A 21623-nucleotide genomic window follows, 5' to 3' on the forward strand; every position below is an offset into this window, starting at 1 on the left:
GTCTATTAAAATGCAAAGAGCCGTCTCTCTCCACGGCCAGCACTTTTCGCCGGCCGGAAGTCCATTTTGTCTTGTCGTTCACATCATAAATATGGCCGGCAGCAAATGGCGGCTCTGTTTATGGCTAAGTCCCGTCTGTGAGTCTGTAAGTGTGTGTGTTTGTGTGTTGTTGCCGCTTTTAATGACAATTTGTTGAGGTTTGCATAAAAATTTCAACGAATTTCATTTGACACACATTCAGCACTCCACTCGTTCGCCTTCGTTTTTTACTTCTTTTTTTGCTCCTTCGGCGGCATAAATTTAAATAATTTTCCCTTTTGACGCTTTCGTTTACAACGTTCGAGGGGAATGGTATCTGTTGGTGTGTCTGTGCTTGTGGTTTATGACAGGTTCTTTGGCATTTTACGACAGAGTGTCGAGCTGACGGAGTTTCTTGCCACTGCCGGTCAATTGTCTGGCCTTCTCGGCTTGAGCCATCAGCTTTGTCATTAAAATTTCAATCAATCTAATCATTATCAATATGCTTTCCATTTGCCACACCAGCAGCCGCAACTCGAATGTCTTATTCATGTGTCCGGGGTTATGCAATGATAAATTCATGTCCAGCCAGGGCGTTGTCACCCGAAAATGCTGTAGTACTGAGCCCGGAAATCGATATACTTGTCTTTCGAAATCAAAGCCAGCTTTTAAAATATGCTAGTTAAAGTCCTGGAATGACAGTCATATAATTGCCCCGATGTGTGGGCAACACTTTTATTTTGCAGTGTGTCTGCTTGCCGTCTTTCCCTTTTGGTTTATTATTTTCCACACGGGTGCCTCGACATGACAAAATTTACTAGCCCAAAAATAAGAAAAACAAATAAATGAAAGGGAATACAACACCAAGACGGGGAACGAAGACATCGACAAAGTTGTCCACGCTCCGCTCTCTCTTGCAGCTTGTCACTTAAAGCGAAAAACAATTTTTCTCCAGTGGGAGAAGAGGCAGCAGTGTACGTGTGCACAGTACATGTGTGTGAGTGGAGCTATCTGAAAACCAATTTTCGTTGCTAAATTGATGTTTATAGCTATGTAGGAGCACCCTGACGACAGCGATGAGAATGACGATGACGATGGCGTCGGCGATGACGATGATGCGGCCGTCGATGGCTATGATGAGCTTGTTGCGGCCACCGCTCGTCGCCTCTGATGAAGACAAAGTGCCAATGCGAAAAACTAAACGCCAAGCTCCCGAACAAGTCAAGCCAAAGCAAGTCAAACAGGTGCACAGAGAGAAACTTTTCACAGGGAGAAAGCTTCATATGTGAAAATCAAACCTGCATTGAGCTCGCTCCTGTGAGAATCTTTTAACCACTTTTAAATATTTCCTTATTCACTAAAAATGTCAAAATAAGAAGCTTACATTTTCCCCAGTGTATTGCAAGTGGAAGTCGCTCACAGAATGCGGCAATGAAAATCCTTTTCGACGCGACTCGAATCAACTGTAGTCGAGAGCTCTCCCCTCTCCGCGTCCATTTGACAGCATTTTGATGCTTCCGCTTGTAATTTATGTGACACTTGCAGTGCCATAGATCAGGCTGCGGGGCAAGTGATGAGACTGCTAGTTTCTGCTGCCATATCCTCGTTTTTATTAGGTCCTCGCTGCTGCTTGGTCTTGGCCGGGCTGACACTTGATTTCCTTGGGCAAATTTGATCAATTGAAACAGGCGATAAGCGGGTGGGAATGGCAGGTAATCCGCGTGCAGCTCAGTTAATTAGATGCCAGGGGAAGTGCACATAAATAAACAATTAGGTGGCTGCAGATAACCGAGCGTGCACCTGCAAATGCAGCACATTAATTGAAGCTCACTCGCCCGGGTCTGAGTTATCCACTGAGTCATCCCCCTGGCTGCCCGAGTGACTGACTGAGTCATCACATTCACCCTTAACGCTGTGAGTAATTTAAAACGATTCGCTGCGCTCCTTGGGCCCCGCTCATGAATGCATTTGAAATGCTTTTCTCAAGCTCCTGGGTCCTGGGGTGTTGTGGCGTGGAGTGCATCTGCCGCATCCACCATTATCCTGGGCATATGTCTCAGTCAGATCAAAGCCATAATGCTGGCTGAGTGCGAGTGGTGTGCGTGTGCGGATGACAGCGGTATTAGGGCCAATTACATGTCCAACTCTGCCGGAGAGTAGTATACGGAGAAGTGTTTTTATGACATATGGCCAAAAGGCTGATTCTGCGGTTAGTGAAGACAAACTAGTACGCCTCTTAGAGTTTTCAACATTTTCTGGAAAATAACAATTATTTTCTTAAAATTTGAGTGTTGATGACAGCGACTTTAGAACCACATTGATATCAAACTGTGCGAAAAATATTATTTTGTTGACATTTTTGTTCGAATTTCAGTTCTGCGGTTTAATAAGATACAGAAGAGGAAAATTAAATGTCCGAATCAGCTGGAGAAATAATTTAATTTATTGCAGAAAGTCAGATTCTTGGGTTAGTAAAGACAAGTAACTTATCCCTATCAAAAAGCTACAACACAGAGTTATTGAAGAAAAATAAAATATATTTAACATCAAACGGTGCTAAATAATATTATCTTGATCAATATTTTGTACAAATTTTAAGGTATTATTAATTGCTTTATTAATATAATTTCAAATGTTCTTTTAGTAAAGGTTTATCGAGAACTTCACTGTATTTTTGTTGACAATTTGATTAGCTAATTTAGCTGGCTGTTCTTGGATTGTTGTGTACTCTAAATTGTGGCAGTGCTCATTCATGAGTCAGACATACAGACACAGCTGCCTCGAACGATGTCAGTTCTTTCCGAGGTGTTTAAACAGCCGTCGAGTTCAATTAGATTCAGGGTCACAGCTCGCAATCGGCTCGAAAGCAAGCCACAAAACAGAAATGTATCCGCATCGCGTTAGACATTTGATCGCGTCTATTAGCCGCTTGAGGATAGAAATAAAATACTCAACTGACTGGTGTCCGACATGAATCTGCTAATCTGGATGTGCCTAGCCGTTTCCCTGGCCAGTGTCAGTGGCATTTTCTTCGATTCGAAAGCTACGACGGGAAAGCGAGGCTCTGACGACGATGACTTTATGGGCGGACTCAGGCAATTCTTTGGATACACTGCAGACACGAACACGAGCAGTCACAACAAAACAGCCCAGGAATCAGCAGAGTCCTCATCGGGATTTTACGATGAGGTGGACACGGCACTTGAACATGCAACAGACTCGATGGACGGTCTATGGCAGCAATTTAAAAAGGTAAAACGAGACTGAGTGGGGGGAAAATATATATATTTTTTATAACAGCACAGCTTTCGATATTTTACACAGAAAAAATAGCAAGATACAAAAATAATTTCACCATCCATATAAGCTTGAGCTACAAAGACAAAATACAATATGTTAATCAAGAGGTATTTGGTTTTTTCAAATGACTTTTCTGTAGCCTACGCCAGGTGTGTTTAATTAAAGAGGTAGACCAGACGATATTGACTTATTTGATGGACTAATATTTGAAGAAACAATAAAATAAATTACTTTTGTTCCTGCGGGTATTTCCAAATTGGTTTAAAAGGTTTCATACGTTTTATATCGTTTCTGTGAATCTGTCATAATCACCCAATCGTTTTCTCTCTGCAGGGGCTTCTCAGTCTGATGGGCAGTTTTAGTGCCGGCGATGAGGACGATGATGGACTCAGTGCATCAGCGACGGCTTCAATTACACCAGCTCCCGCCCTGCAGCAAATGAAGCCAATTGCGAATCAGCCTTCGGTTGTAAGCGAGACAACAACGGTGTTGCCTCCCGAAACCAACACAACCGTTAGAATAATAACGGCTACAACAATGCCGACTACGGCGATTCCAACTACAACACCAGGAACTGCATCGACAGTGGAAACAACTACAGTTGTAAATACAGTCAGCAGTACAACCAGTAGTACCAGCAGCAGTACCTTAGCTCCATGATGAGAAATTGTGTCTCTTAACCTTCTGTCGGATAATTCCCGTCATTGTTTGCACCTCAGCTGGCTTGTGCGTGTATTTATACTACGGGAATGTAAATATAAATGTCTCCCCAAACACTGACTCAGCCGATGTTTTCTTTATACCAGTGTTTGCGCAAATGTCGTAAAAGTTTGGGTAGACGAGGAAAGTCTATATCGAGTTCAGATCTCATCAATTGTTAATTGGCGATGTTGCTGCTCAGTAGATCCCTGTTCATTTTATTTCTTTCGATCCTGTGGCTGGGCTTCGTCCAGCCAGCGCCCTATGAGGGGAGTGTGAAGTTTGCTTTATCATTGGACAGGCCGTCAGACCTGCCCGAGCTGCAGTATCGACTCCTGCAGGCTCAACAGGAACAGGATGGTGAGTTGGCTGAGGGATTGCAAGGAATATAATAAATGAATCGATGTTCTGTAGATCTGGAGGTGATTCGAATGCAGTTGATGCAGTTAAATTTGCTGAAGCTGCTGATAGCACTTGACGTCTTTATCCTGATTTGTGTATACTTCTATGGCGAGAACAGAGAAATCAGCAAGTGATAGACTCGTAAATAGACTGTGTGTTTGTTATATGCATTATTTAATTGCTTTTTATTTATACTTTATTATATATTCCATCAAATGCTAGACACAGTTTTTATTAGTTTTACTTTAGAATCAATTTAAAGCAAGCCACTTTTCGTTTAGAATCTGAAGAGGGGTTCTTTTTTTTATTAAAAAAATTAAAACGAACCTGTTTGGCCATAGATTATTAATGCCTAATAAATATTACCCACACTTAGCTTTTAGAAAATAGAAACTCTATTCTATTAGCTGAAATCTGTTCAATAAAAATTCATTCTGGCCAGTTTTAAACACACTCTTATTGAATAATTATGAGCCAATTCACGCCTGGCGGTCTACAGTTTGTTTAGCTCTGGCTGCCATCCACAAAAGCCGGGTTTCCCGCTCCCATATCGAATGCATCGTTAAATATCGACAACAGTTGGCTGGCTCTATTCGGTTGTTTGCCGTTTGAACTTTTAGTTCATAAATATTAACAGCTATTAAAGAACGCGCACACACCACATAGCATGGCCAGTTCAAACGGTCGAAATGCGGGCTAAAAATTAATTTTAAATTTTAAAACTAACTGCATGCAATTTACGCGCAATTTGACAAAGGCTTGTGTGCATTTCAGCGAATGCTGCGGCATCAGGTGGTTGTGGGCTCAGGGATTGTGTGGCGGCTCAGCCAAATGTTCATTTAATTAAAAGCGGAAATTGAGCAAGTGAGCAAGTGACCAAGCAACCGAGCAACCGGGCAACCGGGCAAGTGACCAAGCGACGACCCAACCGTGGCCAAATGTCCAAAGTGGCTGGGATACTCGCAACTTTTTCCCCAAGTTGGGAGGAAATATTAAAAACGGAAAACACTTTGGGGCAACTAATTCTCGCTCCGGCTCGTCTCGCCTTTCTTCCACTTCCCTGCACTCGGCTGTCCTTTGCCATGTTTTCCTATTATTTTATACACACTTTTTTGGCAGCTTTCTTGGGCTCAAGTCTTGGCAGAAGGGCGTTGAGCTGAGTTGTGTGGAAGCTCGACACTGGAGTGGAAGTCGAGTGCTCGGGAAAAAGGAAGCAAGGCGGCGCAATTAGCAAGTTTACTGCATGAAATTATGAAACGCTTAATAAAAGCATGCTGGGGGGCAAGTAAAGACCAGAGAAGGAAAAAAAAGGTCGAAAGGAGTATTCCTGCAATATATTAAAACACAGGGCTTCACAAGTGCCAGCAAGTTAATTAAAAGGCTCGCATATTTGAAAAGTTTCGCCCCGGCTCTGGCATCGCCATCACCATTTCCATAGCCATCACCATTACGGCTACTGGTTCCGGATCCATCCGCCCCATCATCAGCATCGAGGCTGCAATTTAATCATGTAAGTGCTGGCAAATTGTTGGCTAAAATTAGAGCCAGACAAATATTGCGCATACGCCTAGTATCCGCGTTAAAAGGATGTTGCTGCCGTTGCCGCTGCCGTTGCCGCTGGTCCTACTCATGTTGCGGCCGCCGTTGTTGCTGTTGCCAAGTTTTATGCTAATGGTTTTCGTTTAAAGCCAAAAGTAATTTATTGTTGTCAGCGGGCGCCATCAAAAATGTTGCTGCACATTCATTATGCCCGAATGTCTACAATATACATATGTATGTAGCCTGCCATTGTATGTGTGAGTACGTACGTATACGTACGGCTTGCCATGCATTAAAATTTTAGCCAAAAAACAAAGCCGCTTGTGAGCCGAAAAACTTGCTTCGAAATTAAGTTAGCCAAGGGGAAACATGCAGCCAACACGGAATGGAAGATATTAATTCCAGCAGCACATTTGGATCAGCAATGCTTAAATACCCCTAAACTCTATACTAAATTAGTTTTAGTTGAGCAAATTTCTCATCCAGTCCGCTCGGCTCCTTGGCAATTCACGGAAATTCAAACAAATGTCGAGTGCTTAAGCCGGGCCAGCTTGTTTGTGCGCAGAGCTAAATTTAAATATTTTAGTAGTGCCTACAGTCCCATTTTTATACTTGGTACTAAGCGAGGTATATAGAGCACAGTTTCTATACTACTTCCAAAATAGCTGAATTTTGTTATATTTTAAAAGGATATACTTAAACCTATCAGAAGTTAGGCGAGGGGTATTGGATATCTATGATTTCGAGATGATTAAAGTTGGCTGAATTTGTAGAATACTCCTTTGATATATAATATTTGCAGAAGGTCCTTCTAGGATTTGCAGGCTGGGCATTCCCATGGTCGTGGCACTCTTCTCCCTTTCTCTGCCATGTGACACGTTCGCGACCCAATGGCCCACTGGCCGCCCGGCAAACTATGCCAGAAGATAAAACAGCCGCGAACTTTGCAACATGTTTACGGTAAAAACGTGATTTTCGGCACAAAAAGCGGAGCCGGAGCTTGACCAAATGTGGTCCGGCCCTCGAGCCTCGAACCCTTTGCCAACTGTAAATAAGTTGAGTTAAGCGGAGAGGCACGCGCTCCATCGCCACGCCGAAGCGCCGCAGCGCGAGACGCTCGCAGAGCGGGGGCCCAAATGCCCCGCCACAGTCATAAAAATTAAACATTTGTAGCTTTGTCACGTTTGTGTTGACACTTTCTTATCACAGTCAGGCGGATTTGGGGGCGGCATGTGGTGTGGTGTGGTTCCCACACCCTAGAACTGGGATCCTTCTCCCACTGCTGGCCCTGTCGACCTGGCCTAAATATGTGCGTGTGCGTGTCAGCTTTGACTGCCGGTGCGACCCGCCTGACCCCAGCTGAAATAAAACTTCAGGTGAGTGTGTGGGAATGACACCGACCATCCCGGCATCCGGGCTGGCATCCTTGCATGCCATCCAGCTATCCAGCTATCCTTTTATGCCCCATCCAACCACTGAACCCACTCACACATATGCTTTGCGATTTCATTAAAAGCGGCCAAGAGCGGCGACGTGTCGGACTGATTCTGAATGCTGAGTTTGTGGCTAAGACTCAGCCGCATGCCAAATGCCAACTTGGCGGTTGCTAGTGCCAGTTTTTCGGTGGCATAATTTGCGTTTTCTAATTAAATGCGATTAGGGTACGCGGCTGCCAGCAACGACAGGTGATTCTCGTCAGTTTTTCGTGGAATGAAGTCACATCAAAGAGAGATTGACAGCGGGGAAAGACTAAAACAAATAAAAGTATGGGAATTCTAAGACATTCTAAGTAATAGTATTAAATTTTTATCTTATAAAACGTGAAAATAAACAAATCTAAAGCACTTAGCAAACTTAGATGAAAGTTTGCTCCAGATCGACATCTTAATAACATAATTATATTCATTCCTTTTTGATTTAACGTGTTAAGCAAGCCATTTGCATCACGAGTAAAAGGTAATCCTTTCTATTGGCCAAATGAAGACGATTTCCTTGGCATTACCACCTCCCATTTGGCTCGACCAACACATCAACGTTTTTAATTCACCTTCGGAAGAGGGCCTTTTTGGCCAATATATGCATGTGGTCCAAGTGTTGGTCCATATTTTCGTTTCAGAGCCAGGGCCACAGGCTACGAATTGAGCACTCTATTCCGACCGAGACTCACTTCGGCCAAGGTTTTGGGCTCCTAATGCGTTGCCAAGAGCTCCGGCTTGGGCCCGATAATTTCATTTGCATATTGTATGCCGGGCACTGTTGCTCGCATGCTGAGATACATTTTGTGGTTGAAATTTATGACATGCCATTTGAGCTCGAGTTTCGAGTGGAGCAGCCCGCTGGGAGCTGAGAGCTGTAGCTGTAGCTGGTTGCTGGGAGCTGGGAGTTTGTAGCTGCGACTTGTAGGCGAGTGCTTGGCGTTGGCAACTTTTTTGCCATGCAACTTTAATGAGTTGACGCACGAGACCCCAGAACTTGGCACCCAAAGGCTTTAAATTGAAAAAGTTTAATGAGCATACGTATTTGATTAAGGATGTGTCGCACAGACACACACAGCCATATAGTATCCTGCTCAGCCGTGGTTTCCTTTGTGCTCGAAGGCAATAATAAAAGGCTGCACACGGTGCACTTTTATTGACAATTCCGGCTGGTTTTGACACCTGATCTCTCAGGTGAAACGGCGGGGCTGAAAGGGAGCCGCTAAAAAAAGCGTATTTCATTTTAATTCAGCCTAAGGCGGGCTTTATCGGCGCAAAGTTTGCGGCTGCCCTGCTGCGACAAAGAAGTTGGCGAAAGTCCTGTGGCGTGGCAGAGCTTATTGCTATAGCGATTCAATTAAATGCAGAGCTGCATGAAATACACTCTGAGCAGAGGAGACATATGTGGGTTTGGCTATCCATTTTTTGCTTTTGCTGGCTGCAAATCGGAAATCCATAAAATGCATCACCTGCCATCAAAGGCTCAAAAGTTTTTTTCACTCTCCCGCTCCACCGCAGAAAAGGCAAAGGTGCCAGGACATTTATTATTCGGCAGGCTCAGTGCAGATTTTTTCCTTCTATTTGTCTCAATTGCAATCAAAGTTTCTGGTTTCTACCATTCCGCTCAGTTCTTTTCACAGTTTCGCTCAGTTCTTTTCCCATTTTGTCACGCAAATTGCACAAAAGTTGGATTGACTTGAGCGGGAAATTAAGTTGATGGTTTCTCCTTGCCAAGTTCTGAGTCCTGAGTCCGGAGTGCTGGTCCGCAGTCCGGGGTCCGGAGTGCGGAGTTCTGGTCTCGAGTCTCCAGTCCTTTGTCAGTTCGCTGTGGTGTTTGTTTTATTCGTCTTGCCGCCTTGCCAGCGATGTCATCTCCGCGTGCCTTGTACTTACTTATTTAACTTGCAATTTTGACGAAATTTCGCAAGCACATTAAAAAGTTTTCGGCTAGCTTGTAAGTGGCGCACTCGCCTGAAATAATAGCTGGCTGCTGGCAAGGATGCACTCTTTAATTGCAGCAGCTTAAGGAAATCAAAAGTGCACACAAAACACAGAGCGACCGAACAAAGTGCCGTGGCGCAGAGTGAAACAAAACCAGATAAAGCCGGGCCACAATGCACTCAAGCGCATTGACTTCCAACTAGCTTTGACTTGTGCCAAGCCAAGCGGAGATGGCCCAAAGTAGCTCGGTTGACAGCCAAGCCAAGCCAAGCCAGAGCTCGTCCCACCGTGAAAATCAATTGGGCACTGCGCAAGATGCTGTCCAGGCCACCCCTGCTGGGATCCAGCTCCCCGGGTGTCGCCTGTTTGTCTGCATTGTGCCAAAAATATTGGAAATATTTCCCTAATTTCAACTTATAATCCCCAGAACTTGGTTCCCAACTGTAATTATCAATAAGCAGTTGCTTCCATTTCAGCATTATCCTGATTAAACCAAACCCTAGATTATTTTCCTGAAATATTAACGGATGGCTTTTATTTCTTCAGTGTAGGATGCGAGTAAAGGTTGCTGCTGAGCTGGCATTATGCATGCGTTTTCCTCTGAACTGAATATACTGTTGAAAAAAGGGCACAACAATGTTTAAGTCAACTTCCGTTTCCGGTGCTGCTTATGCTAACTCTTTTGCTGTTGCTGCTACTGCTTCTTCTCTTGTTTCTGTGTCTGTTTCTGCTACTATTTCTGTTTCCTTTCCGGGTTTCCTGTGCAACTAGCTTAATTATATATGAGCTGCCACACTAATTGCCGAAATAGTTGCACGTTGCGTATGCGTATTCGCAAATAGTCAGCATCTGTGCCAACTCGCACAAAGTCAGCAATCGTCCTGCTCCTCCTCCCACCCACAACACATCACGTATACGCACCGGAGGCTGCAAGGGGAATGCGCCATTTGTGGCGCTCAATGATTGAATGAGTGTTTGTTGTTATAGGGCGATTAAATTACGTTTTGTTTGACTCAACTGCCGCCCCTTCGAAAACACACACTCACATAGGTAGACTGGCACACCCTCGGAAAAGGGGTTGTTGGAAAATCCAGTACATTTGCATTTGCATTTTCCCCGTAACAGTTTGTTAAGCTTTGAACTTTTGCAAATTACATGAGTGCTGCCACAGGATGTGTGCTGTTTACTGCCCTCGTCGCAGCTAATGTTTTTGTGTCTCCGTGTGTTGGTGGGTGTATGTGTGAGTTTGTGTGTGTTTGTGTCTAGGTGTTTGTCTGCGTTAATGTGTCACAATCTGCATTGGCGTTAAAGCCTCAGCCGAAATCCGCCCGTGTCCCTCCTCTTCTGGGCCCAAATGCATTTGGCCAACGTCTACACTTTTGGCACTTTCAAATTGAATTTGTTATCAAATTAGTTGCATCAAATTACCATTAGGTGGCCATTTGATGCTCTAGGCGTTGGTTTCCTGTGGGAAGATTGAGACCTAATTCCTCTAGGTTTCAGATTCACTTTCTCTAGTGATTTGTCATTTTAAATTGCAAGAGTTTAGTTTCTGGTGACAAGTAAATTTGACAATTTCAATTGGGACTTTGCTTTTGGACTTTATTTAATTTGAAGGCAGAGAAAATATAGCGAAAGTAAAAACGAGACTGCCCTGTGTATCCAACGAAAGCCTGGCAAAGACAACAAGATTTTTGTTCAAATAATGCCCTCAGCCGTGCGGAGGCTCCATTACATCCACATTGCCATCCGCAGACTCCAAGACAACAGCGCCGGCAACGCCAACATATTGCGGCAGCTGTCCATGCCCCGCGGAGGAGGAGCTGGCTAAACTGGGGGCGCGGCTGGCGAGACAAGTGCATTACATTGTACTAGGTTATTGATGTATGTTTGCATAATGTAGAGGGAACCAGTATATACCGTTTTACATATGTATGTATGTGGTTACTGTGTATGTGTGGTCTAGGGGCCGAGGGATGGACAAGTAGCCGAGGAGTATGCTAATAATGTTTGTGCTTCAATCACATGGAAAAACAATATTGAAAAATACAACTTGTGTGTGGCAGCCACGAGCAATCGTTTAGGGCCAGAGCTCAGCCATTGTTTATATTGCCGGCAGAATGGGGGACCGGCAGAAGCTCGCCTTCGCCATCGCAGCGATATAAAGAGTTATGACAATGTTGTGTCAAAGTGTTATTGTGCCGTATTTTGTTGCGCCACAAAAGGCGGCGGCAGGCAACATTGGGGCGCGTTTAGATAGCTTGCAAATGATCCAATTCGGTTGGGGTTAAGCGTCCCGGCGATGGAAGATGGAGCGATTTCTGCCAGCTCTGCTTGATTGAGCGGTTGCCCATGTCCTTGAAGGCATCCTGGCCTCCAAGGAGCCGAGCTGAGAGATGCTTTACTTTTATCTCAAGACAAGCCATTCAATGTTTGCCAAATGGCTTGCCCGCACACGAATTAGTCCGGTCTTGGCTCTGGCCTTTGAGTGCTTTCATTTACACAGCCCGAAATGCAGCTGGAATTGGAATCCTTAATCTTTTGAAAAGCTTTTTTTAATTAGCATCAAAGAGTTTCGAGTAATTTATTTAGATTTGAAAGCCAAGCTACGGCAAAGACAATTTGCAACCACAACTTCAGCCTGAGCAGAAATCCGTTTTCAATTACATGCGAGTGTTTGCAAGCAAACATGAGTCTCTTGACTTTATCTCTGTATCTCCGGATTGCCAAACTTGATTTCGTTGGGAATTGATTTAAAAAATAACTACTATATAAATCATAAACGAATTGTTTTTCGAAATAAATTAATACTTTTGGCTTTGCCCCATTGAAATATGGAAATATTTAATGGAAAACCAACTTATTGAATGTGAAGAGAGGAAAAAGCGGTTCTTGAGTGCATTTAAAGCGTTTTGGCAGCGGGTGCCGTCTGGAATCGAGCCAAATTTTCTATTTAGTGGTGCTAATGCTAATAGTTCTTGGCCAGCCAAGCTTTCGCAGGGGTAAAATAGGGTGGAGGGTGTGAAAATTTCAGTGCAACTTGCCACCCACAGACAGACCTGGTGGGCGTGGCTGTTGAAAAGTTGGCAGGCGCTGAAATTTACGACTCTCTGGCACACAGATCAGTTAACGCTTTGCTGGCCAAAGGCATTTAAAGGGGTGACAAAATGCAGGTGGGCCAAGATCTCCACACTCCACACATTCCGTAAACAATGTGAATGGGGACAGTGGGAAGTTGATGTCATAAAGCAAACTTCCAGCTTCCTAGTCACCCTTGAGGCCTTGACTATTCTGATGCTGCCTGACAGCCTGAACCATACCGATTAGGAGAACACATCAATGTCTGTTAGCCACATGTGGTAGCCAAGTGAAATTGTATTTGGAAAGCCCCCCTTTGTCTCCGTTTGCCTGGCAACTAATTAAATTCGTACCCAGCCGGTATTGAGACATTTTTAAGCACTCTTCAGCAGATATTTGCACAGCAATTAAATGTTTTGCATGCTCTTTTTGTTTGTGCTCGGCAAATACTATCACATGTCAATGGATTTGGCTTCGGCTTTGGATTCCCTCCGGCACTTTGTCAGCTTCATTCACCGACCGACCGGGCTTAAAAATCTGTCCATGTGACGCCACCGAGCACCGGCATTGGAATGTGCGATGTCAACAGACGGAAAATGTGAAAAATGTGTGCCACAAATAAACAAATCAGGTGCTGGAGCTGCTGAGCCCCCTGCCCTCATAATTTATGGCAGTCCGGGTGGGTAAGGAGTGGTAAGGATCGTTGCTGAAATATTGGTCAACATTTGGGCCTTCTCGATTTGTTTATTATTTCCACCCAGTTCGGTTGGCCGGAGTCCAATGCCGACAAGGAGGCAGGAAGCTGATCCGGATCCGGGTCTCGAAGAGCTTTTGAGAGCCGGCCTAGCCAGCAAGGCTCAACAGTGAAATCCTCAAATGCCGGCCCAACTGGCACTCCTTTACGTAAAAATCCATAAATATGCCAAATCCTTCAGCCAATTGGCATGGTTCAATTCGCTGGTTGACCTGGTTAGGTCAGTTTCGCCCGGGGCATTGGCAGGATTATTGTTTTAATTACTGCAAATCGTTGAACAAATCAACTGATTATGAAAAGTTTGCGCAATGCTTTTTTTCTTTCCTATTTTTTGTGGCCAGGGGGAAGTTATGTTATGAGCTACATCTGTTGAATTTAAATCAGTTTGTGCATTAATGTCAATATTGGTTACCGTTTTTGTTTACTTTTAATGACGTTTATAAATTTTCATATGATTGATCAACAATTAATAACTGCGTTAATGTTTGATGAGAAGATTTTAATTGTTTGATTTTCCTTTTTTTTATATATAATTTTTAATTTTGTTATTTGTTCTCTGAAATAATGTTAGTTATTTGCTTGGTTTGACTAGTGATTTGAATGATTTTTTCAATAAAAAGAGTGATGCAAAGATAATTTTATTTAGGTTTATTTTAAACGAAAAACTAATGGAGACTCAAAATAAATATTTGTTGTTGAATAGTTTTATTTAAATTGGCCGAGAAACTACCGACTTTAGCTCTCATTAAGTTAATTGGAATGCCCAGCATCGCGGCCTGTGATCATTGGCTCGAATTGCTTTGCAAATGTCCCGCAGATATTAAGCAATGCAATCTCCCTGACCCTGTCCTTAGCCCCTGCCCCATTCAAAATGCCAGCTGGTCAAACAATGCCCAAGGCCTTGCGAAATGTTATGGCTGCTTTAAATTAAAGCCATCGGGACCATCATTACAGTATCTTAGGCCCTGGCAGGTCCGGAACATTATCTAGTGCTTATCTCTTACTCGGCGTGCTTGTCCATCGATGCATAATGCTGCTGCAAGGTTGCGAGATTGTGGGTTATTTGTCGTTAATATGCAAACAGTTAACTGCAGCCACCGCACACACTCCTCTGCTGTGTGTGCGTGTTTATTGCAAGGCTTATAGGACATGTGTACGTGCTCGGCTCAAATATGGCTGGGTTCAATCATAACCGGAAGCGGAAGTTAATTGTGCACATGTTTAATGCAGGCAGAGGTTGATGGTTTAAGTACTCTCTGCCTCTGCATCTCCCAATGATAGCAACAATTAGCGAGCGTCAATATTGTGTGCACAAATCCCATGCAAAAGCCAAGGAAATGCTCGCGAATTTCCACAACGTGTCCTGGGCGCAGGCGAAAAAAAAGTAATTTGTCGCTAACCAAGTGTGTACTAACCTCATTTTACTAAAAGCATTAAAAATAAAATGTAATCACATGCTTCATAAAAGTAATAACTACACAGACGCACACACAGAGAGATGCTGGCCGGGGCTCTATCATAGACAGAAACGAGCTTCCTGCACTTCAAAACGTGCCTGACTACGTGTCGCTATAAAAGTCCCCCCGGCAAGTGTGCGAAAGTGTACACAGAGCCAAAATAAGGTCAATATCAAGGGGATCTTAATATTTATATTTTGATTAATCTGCATTTTTGTTTCGGGTTTGTTTAATAAGATATTTGAAGGACGTATCTGTTATTCCCTGTCAAAAAGCCTCACCATTAAGATCACTTCGTTTATTATTCAATTAATCACCTAGGCCTTTTTTCCAGTGCATTGTCCCACTTCCATGTCTGTCACTGCCAAGAAGCACAGAGGCAGGCGGCCATTGCCGCCATTGTCTATGTCAAAACTGTATGCTGCTGCCATTGGCGTCTATGTGCATTAATGTGCGTGAGCACATCTGATTTTTATGAGACGATTATGAGTTGCCTTTTATTATTTGCCATTGGGTTGGCCAAAGTGTTGCCGCAACCGCACACGAACATTCGCCACCCGATCGAGGGTCGGTTAGGGGTCTAGGGCAAATTCCCCAGCATTAATTAGTGTCAACACATAAGCTGACTTGGGTAAGAAAAAAAAAAAGAGATAACCATTTCAGGTGGCATAGCTATAAGCCGGTGCAGCTGCAGTTGGCTTCTTAAGCTATCGTCGATGGCTGAAATGAAAATCCCAAATGACTTTACACTCTATCTCGCACTGACAGCTGCTCGGCACTGGGAGAAAAATCAGTATACATAAAAAAGAAAATGTGGTTAAGCTACTATAACGATTTACTGAACACAAAACTACATTTTCTTTTAATTTTTCTGTTGAAACTTTATGATTATTTATTTAAAATGTGGATTGAATTTTTCCGAGTGTGCAATTTCTGTCAATGAATGGAAATCTAAAAGCCTTTCCAGAACTTTGCCGGGTATCCCATGTGTCAAAAGTGCCAGGGAGCTCGTTAGAAGCCCAAGTCAATAACGAAGAGCATTGTCATGTCGCATATGACAGCAAGCAGTTGCAGTTTATTGGATCCCTCGTCGAAGGATTTGCTTCTGTGGAATTTTAAAGTGAGCCGAGACAAAAAATTCATCTTGATTAATGAAGGTTTGAAAATTGCCGCATGACCTGAGACACTCCCCACCCAGCCACACCACTTGATTCGATTCGATGCGATTCGATTTATCATCAACTGTGGAAGATTTGCCTAGGCCGGGTACAAGGGCCTACTCATGCGGACATTTGAAGAAAGTCGTAGTATTATGCATGCTCACTTGGCCACGAATCTGTGCGTGGCAACAATCGCCTGCGGCCCAAACATCAAACGTGCACCCAAAGCAGTACACTCAAAAGTTGGAGTTTCCGAAAAACACTCAATACAAGAGCTTAGAAAAAGGTCATAAAGGACCATTAAGTTGAATATATAAAGACGAAAAAATTGATTACTTGGAAAATCAACTAATAAATACTGTGTTTATATAGTTTAAAATTGTAATACATACAATATAATTTAATAACACATATAACATATGTAACTTTGAAATTTTACAAAGGTATTCAAGAAAAGTACATTTTTTAAGGCTTTGTAATTTTCATTTAGTTAATTCATCTAAAATTAATTGTGTCCCCAAGGCCTACATCGTTGCGAAGTATTTTACAAGTGTACATAAGAAACACACACGGCCTGGCTCAGAGCCCTGACAGATTGGCCATGCGTGGCAAAAACAAACCCAAAACACGGGGGGCACAAGGACCTCCGTACACAGCCTCCTCGGTCAGTGGTCGCTGGCAAAAGTTTATAATAGAATTTTTAAGCATGAATAATTATGTGAATAAGACTTTCGGCCAGCTGCTGTTGCTGGCTGCCGCCTTGATTGGCCACTGTCCCTTTTTGATTATGCACGGGCAGACATCAAATTTGCTAATTAGGTTAATTGACTTTAATTTAATAAGCACGCGACTAGACTGCCCAAAAACATTCGATTGAAATGAGACCATTTAAAGGGGCGCATTCGTTGTGGGAATGCTGGCCACTTTACTGGAGTTACTGGCGGTGAGATTCAAACTAAACTGTATGCAGATCACAATGTAGCTGATCATTCCGAATAAGAACTGTGGGAAAGACAGATTTATTTAGTATCTTAGAAGGGTAGCGGATTGTAACACAAACCTTTCCCAGCATCTCCGTGCTGATTTCCACCAGTCCGCCTGCACTGAACTGGCATCTCTCCTGGCCCAATTGCAGGCACAGCCGGTTAAGAGCCGCATTCAGCTGGCTGTTGCGTCTATCTTTGGTGAGAGTGTAGAACATCGAGCGGAATCTTCGCTGCATTACATCGCAGCGAGTGCAGATCCAGCAGGGAACGACGACCTCCAGGATCTTTACACACTCGTCAATGCCGCAATCTTGGAAAAAATTAGAAAATGAATTAAGAATTTTTTAATAAAACAAAGTAAAAATCTTATTTGGTGAAAACAAAATGTTTTAAAATGTCTATTTTAAATCACCAGACAAATATTTTTCTAAGAGTTCTTTAGCTACGTACATATAAACTAACATTTCCCTATTTTTCTTATAAATAAGCTTAACAAATTTGGATTACTAACAAAATTGATCGGTCACGTCCGTTTGTTCAACATGGTTAAGGTAGATCCAAAAGGGAATGGTCGTAGAGTCCAAAAAACATTTCAAGAGCATGGTGATCAAGCTTCGGTGAAGTAACCCTCCAAGGCTTCTGATCGATTGCCACAGCAAACTATGAATACGTTGCAGATTTTTTAATTTATCCAACGTCATCCGTCGCACGGAGCTCAGTTCAAAGCTCGTCCTATGCAGCTCTTGCACGACAACCGAACCGGCAAGGGTGAGCTCCTGGTAGAGGAATAAAATTACTGTAGAGTACAGAGTGAACTCGGTGAAGGACACCAGTAAAACTAATTCGGAATAGAGGGAATAGTAGATGATTTTTTCTTCGGCAAACATGGTGAATATGACGATAATCAGGCATCGGATGAATAGGGATCCATAGGCGGCATTGCAGTAGATACGAACACGCTGCAAGTCCACCTGCTTGCCTAGTTGCTCGTTAATTCTTATTAGTACTTCCTCCAGTTGACCATCGACTTCTTGACGAGAATTACGCCAAATCCTCTCTATTACGATGACGATATGTATTGTTATCAGGGTCCCGTAGATGCTCATATCAAAGATCAGCGAAAGCGGTTCGTCTTGGTAGATGTACTCGGAACTATACTCAAAACTAAAGTAGTAGAAGGCAGGAGCTGCGATAAACGTTGCCAGTACAAGAGTGCAAAACAATCTGCCAAACAGATGATTTCCCAGCGGCTGGATACACAAGCACTTCATCACTCGATTTATCCGAAGAAGTGAAGCGGCGTGAAGTTCCCCGGTCATTTTTCATATGACTGAAACGACCTCAGTCGGTCGAACCCTTTAAAATGGCTAAGCGCCCTGGGAAGATAAATCTAATCTAATGAGTAAATCCCCTAGAAAGGAACCGCTTAGGAGTGTACGGATAATCGTAATGAAAATGACACTATAGGAACTATAGAAAAAAAATTATAAATACGTGTTATTAGTGAGCTTACTAACAGTATTGAATGGATACATCCGAGTGCACCCTTTTGCTGAGATAAAGCCAATAGGGAAGCGCTGATGTGTCAAAAAAGAACTTCATGAGCAGGATGATCAAGCAGAGCTGGAAATTTCGTTCCAAACAACGGTTAGCTCGCCAAAGTAATCCGTGGATTCGCTGCAACTTGGCCAACTTCTCCAGAGATAATCGCCGTACAGACCACAGCTCAAATCGCGAACGCTCCAACTCCGCCAGGATGTTCAAACCAGCCAGGATCAGCTCCTGGTAGAGGGCCAGAATCACGGCACAGTACAGAGTGAACTCGGAGAAGCGCATGAGCAAAACTATTTCCGAGTAGAGGGCATAGTAGGTGAGGGCCTTATTGTTGTAGACGTTTATCGAGCAGAAAACCAGGCAGCGGATGAAAAGCGATGCATAAACGGCATTGCAGTAGGCACGAACTCGATCCAAATTCATCCTTCTGCCAAGTTGCGCATTCATCACTCGGCAGATTCCCTCTAGCTGGCTATCGATCTCTGCGCAGTGATTTCGCCAGACCAGTTGCGTTACGACGATGACGTGGCTGATTATCAGACTCACGTAATTGGTCAGATCGATCACGCGCGAGAAGTGATCGTTTATGAAGTCATAGGTGAAATCGTAGTCGAAGCTGAAGCGCAAAAATGAGGAAAGGCCCACGGCAATGATGAGTATCACGTTGCAGAGCACCTTGGCCATCAGGTGCTGGCCGACCGGCACAATTACAATGTACTTCATCACGCGATTCATGGCCAGCAGTGACACTGCGTGTAGTTCCCCGGACACTTGACCCATGACTGAAACTCCTCTGGGGCGTCCCTAGCACCGGGTCACTTATTTAATTGGCTAAGTGCGATTGGTAGATATGAGTAATTTATAGAAACTATAAACTAGCAGACTTGGAAAAATGTGGCTTATAACTGGAGTGGATTCCATTTCCATTAAAGTCCTATTGAGTAGTGCATCTCCTTCTATTCTGATAATTATAGTTTTATATTAATATCATATTAAACCTGCTCTTACTAACAGCTTTGGACAGCCACACCTGTGTGCTGCACTTTGCTGAGGTAGATCCAATAGGGCAGCGCCGAGGTGTCCACAAAGAACTTCAGGAGCATGGTGATTAGACATATCTGGAAATTGTGCTCCAGGCAGCGGATAGCCCGCCAAAGTAATCCATGGACCCGCTGCAACTTGGCCAGTTTCTCCAGAGACGATCGGCGCACCGAACTCAACTCGAAGAGCGAACACTCCAGTTCCGCCAGGACACTTTCGCCGGCCGGAGACAGCTCCTGGTACAGTACCATAATCACGGCAGAGAATAGAGTAAACTGGGAGAAGCGCACCAGCAATACTATTTCCGAGTAGAAGGCATAGTAGGTAAGGGATCGGTTGGCATAGATAGTCACCAGTCCGAAGGCCAGGCAGCGGATGAACAGCGATGCATAAACGGCATTGCAGTAGGCTCGAACTCGCTGCAGGTTGACCTGTACACCTAAGAGCACGTTCATCTCACGGCGAATCTCCTCCAGCTGACTATTAATGTCATCACCGCTTTTAAGCCAAACCAGTTCCATGACAATGATGACGTGGCTTGTTATCAGAGCTATAAAATTCATCAGATCGATGATGCGGGAAAATGGATCGTTGCGAAAGTCATAGGCGAGGTCATATTCGAAGCTTAAGCGCCAGCTGGTGGAAAACCCCACAGTGGTGAAGAGAACCGCGTTGCAAAACACCTTGGCGATCAGGTGTTTGCTCACCGGAAGCATAACCATGCACTTCATAACGCGATTCATGCCGAGCAGTGAAACTGCGTGTAGTTCCCCGGACACTGGTCCCATGACTGAGTCTACCACAGGGTGTCCCTACGTAGTTTGAAAATTTAATTAGTAAATTGCGATTATCTGTGTGGGGTAACTGTTCAACTGTTATGTATGTATATTAAACTATAGGTCAAGTTTACGGATAATATTACTTTAATTCCCCTCGGTATTTCATCAGTGACATTTACAAAAATTGCCTTAATTTTCCTTTCACAGCTGAGGCTGCCTGCGTGCTGATAAGATCCCCTTGTAATCACCCGAAATGACACATTTCCCATTCAAATTAGCATCAAAGCGATGCTGAGGGCTAAGTGGAAGCAGATGCCCCAGTGCCCATAAGTGAAATGATTTGTTAATTTCATTCAACCACCACCACTCGCACACTCTGCCGCACATTCAGACATGGGGGCGATGAAAATTGCTTATCAAAAATATGGCAGAGGGGCGTGGTCGGGGGCGCACATAAATTTGCATGCCTTTATTGCAACCACAACGAAATGCGGACCGGGGAAGACAGGCGCTGGCAAACAAACGAGGAAATGTACAAACACGCATACGAAGGCAGTACACAGACACATGGAAAAAAAAGTTGGTCCTTAAAATTCGTTAAGTCCTTGTTTAAGTAGAGCTTACACTTTAAAGGGCATTTTTCTTAAATTAAAATGTTGAGACTTTGTAAAGTAAAAAGAGAAGTAGTAACAGATTGAAAGTTGATTATAGAATAACATTAAAAGAGTTTTCTTTTTATTATCTTTAAAATTTATTAATATTTATCCAAGTTGAAAATTAAAAGAATATTTATTTACTCTTTAGGGACATACCGAAATAACCTGAATTTCTTGGAGCTGAGGATTTTTTCTCTCTGTGCACAGCACTTACATTCGCTTTACTGGTTTTTATGCAACCACCGTGGCACTTTGTTTGCACACTTGTAAAACACCTGCAGAACGAACGCCTTTGGCAGAGGCAGTGGCAGTCGCAGAGTACTGTGTGTATATGAAGTAATGACTTAATTGCCTCGCCCTCTCAGAATACACCCCCCTTCCCCCTGCAACCACTCACAGCGATTGATCCAACCGCGACTCTTGGCGTCTATATCCCCGTCTGGAGATGGGCTTCATAATTCTGCACAGGTGTCGAGGGCGCTTTGTCTTTGATTGTTCGTCTGGCGCGACTCTAATCTCTGTCAGCCACACCATCACCGTCAGCGACAGGAATGGGGAATGTGGGGAATATGGGGCGGAGAAGGACGAGGCAGGAGTAGCAGTCTTGGCACTTCAAGCAGCTAAGCAGCTGGCGGACTGAGGCCTCTGGTCTGGTTTCAATTGAAGCAATTGTGCGGCGTTGATTTGTATAATTTTGTAATTTGTATACCAAAATTGTGGCCACACATGTGCCAGAGGTTGGGGGAAACAATTTCGCCTCTTTTGGGGTAAAAAGGTGTATAAA

At 43.7% G+C, this 21623-nt stretch overlaps 4 protein-coding genes and 1 long non-coding RNA gene across 5 annotated transcripts; 3 read left to right on the forward strand and 2 right to left on the reverse strand.

Moving 5' to 3' along the window:
* Positions 1-738: 738 nt before the first annotated feature.
* On the forward strand, positions 739-1401 carry LOC138928903 (uncharacterized). The gene is made up of 2 exons (XR_011445320.1): positions 739-1015; positions 1068-1401. It is a non-coding gene; the product is annotated as an uncharacterized lncRNA (long non-coding RNA).
* Positions 1402-2939: 1538 nt separating this feature from the next.
* LOC108083652 (uncharacterized) lies at positions 2940-4098 on the forward strand. Its single transcript, XM_017179524.2, has 2 exons — positions 2940-3270; positions 3652-4098. Exons 1-2 carry the CDS (start codon positions 2989-2991, stop codon positions 3976-3978), a joined length of 609 nt encoding a protein of 202 aa, XP_017035013.1. The 5' UTR covers positions 2940-2988; the 3' UTR covers positions 3979-4098.
* A 107-nt stretch (positions 4099-4205) lies between these two features.
* Positions 4206-4763, forward strand: LOC108083622 (uncharacterized). Its single transcript, XM_017179493.2, has 2 exons — positions 4206-4377; positions 4432-4763. The coding sequence occupies exons 1-2, from the start codon at positions 4206-4208 to the stop codon at positions 4551-4553; spliced, it is 294 nt and encodes a 97-aa protein (XP_017034982.1). The 3' UTR covers positions 4554-4763.
* An 11948-nt stretch (positions 4764-16711) lies between these two features.
* LOC108083621 (putative gustatory receptor 98a) lies at positions 16712-20192 on the reverse strand. The gene is made up of 3 exons (XM_017179492.2): positions 19376-20192; positions 16884-17119; positions 16712-16825 (listed from the first exon to the last, which is right to left on the reverse strand). The coding sequence occupies exons 1-3, from the start codon at positions 20190-20192 to the stop codon at positions 16712-16714; spliced, it is 1167 nt and encodes a 388-aa protein (XP_017034981.2).
* LOC121501870 (putative gustatory receptor 98a) lies at positions 17417-19143 on the reverse strand. Its single transcript, XM_041774392.1, has 3 exons — positions 18327-19143; positions 17570-17995; positions 17417-17469 (listed from the first exon to the last, which is right to left on the reverse strand). The coding sequence occupies exons 1-3, from the start codon at positions 19141-19143 to the stop codon at positions 17417-17419; spliced, it is 1296 nt and encodes a 431-aa protein (XP_041630326.1).
* Positions 20193-21623: the final 1431 nt, after the last annotated feature.

This window comes from Drosophila kikkawai, chromosome 3R (genome assembly GCF_030179895.1).
Source record: "Drosophila kikkawai strain 14028-0561.14 chromosome 3R, DkikHiC1v2, whole genome shotgun sequence".
NCBI classification, from domain to species: Eukaryota; Metazoa; Arthropoda; class Insecta; order Diptera; family Drosophilidae; genus Drosophila; species Drosophila kikkawai.

Bases quoted from the DNA above. Each gene is read 5' to 3' on its own strand.
- LOC108083652 (XM_017179524.2), top strand. From the start codon at position 2,989: ATGAATCTGCTAATCTGGATGTGCCTAGCCGTTTCCCTGGCCAGTGTC. The intron at 3,271-3,651 runs GTAAAACGAGAC...TTCTCTCTGCAG, and splicing joins TATGGCAGCAATTTAAAAAG to GGGCTTCTCAGTCTGATGGG.
- LOC108083621 (XM_017179492.2), bottom strand. From the start codon at position 20,192: ATGGGACCAGTGTCCGGGGAACTACACGCAGTTTCACTGCTCGGCATG. The intron at 17,120-19,375 runs GTTAGTAAGAGC...ATTTTTTCCAAG, and splicing joins AGGTGTGGCTGTCCAAAGCT to ATTGCGGCATTGACGAGTGT. The intron at 16,826-16,883 runs GTTTGTGTTACA...TCTTTCCCACAG, and splicing joins GCACGGAGATGCTGGGAAAG to TTCTTATTCGGAATGATCAG.
- LOC121501870 (XM_041774392.1), bottom strand. From the start codon at position 19,143: ATGGGTCAAGTGTCCGGGGAACTACACGCAGTGTCACTGCTGGCCATG. The intron at 17,996-18,326 runs GTTAGTAAGCTC...CGTTTATCGCAG, and splicing joins GGATGTATCCATTCAATACT to CTCCTGCCTTCTACTACTTT. The intron at 17,470-17,569 runs GTTCGGTTGTCG...ACGTATTCATAG, and splicing joins CCAGGAGCTCACCCTTGCCG to TTTGCTGTGGCAATCGATCA.
- LOC108083622 (XM_017179493.2), top strand. From the start codon at position 4,206: ATGTTGCTGCTCAGTAGATCCCTGTTCATTTTATTTCTTTCGATCCTG. The intron at 4,378-4,431 runs GTGAGTTGGCTG...GATGTTCTGTAG, and splicing joins GGCTCAACAGGAACAGGATG to ATCTGGAGGTGATTCGAATG.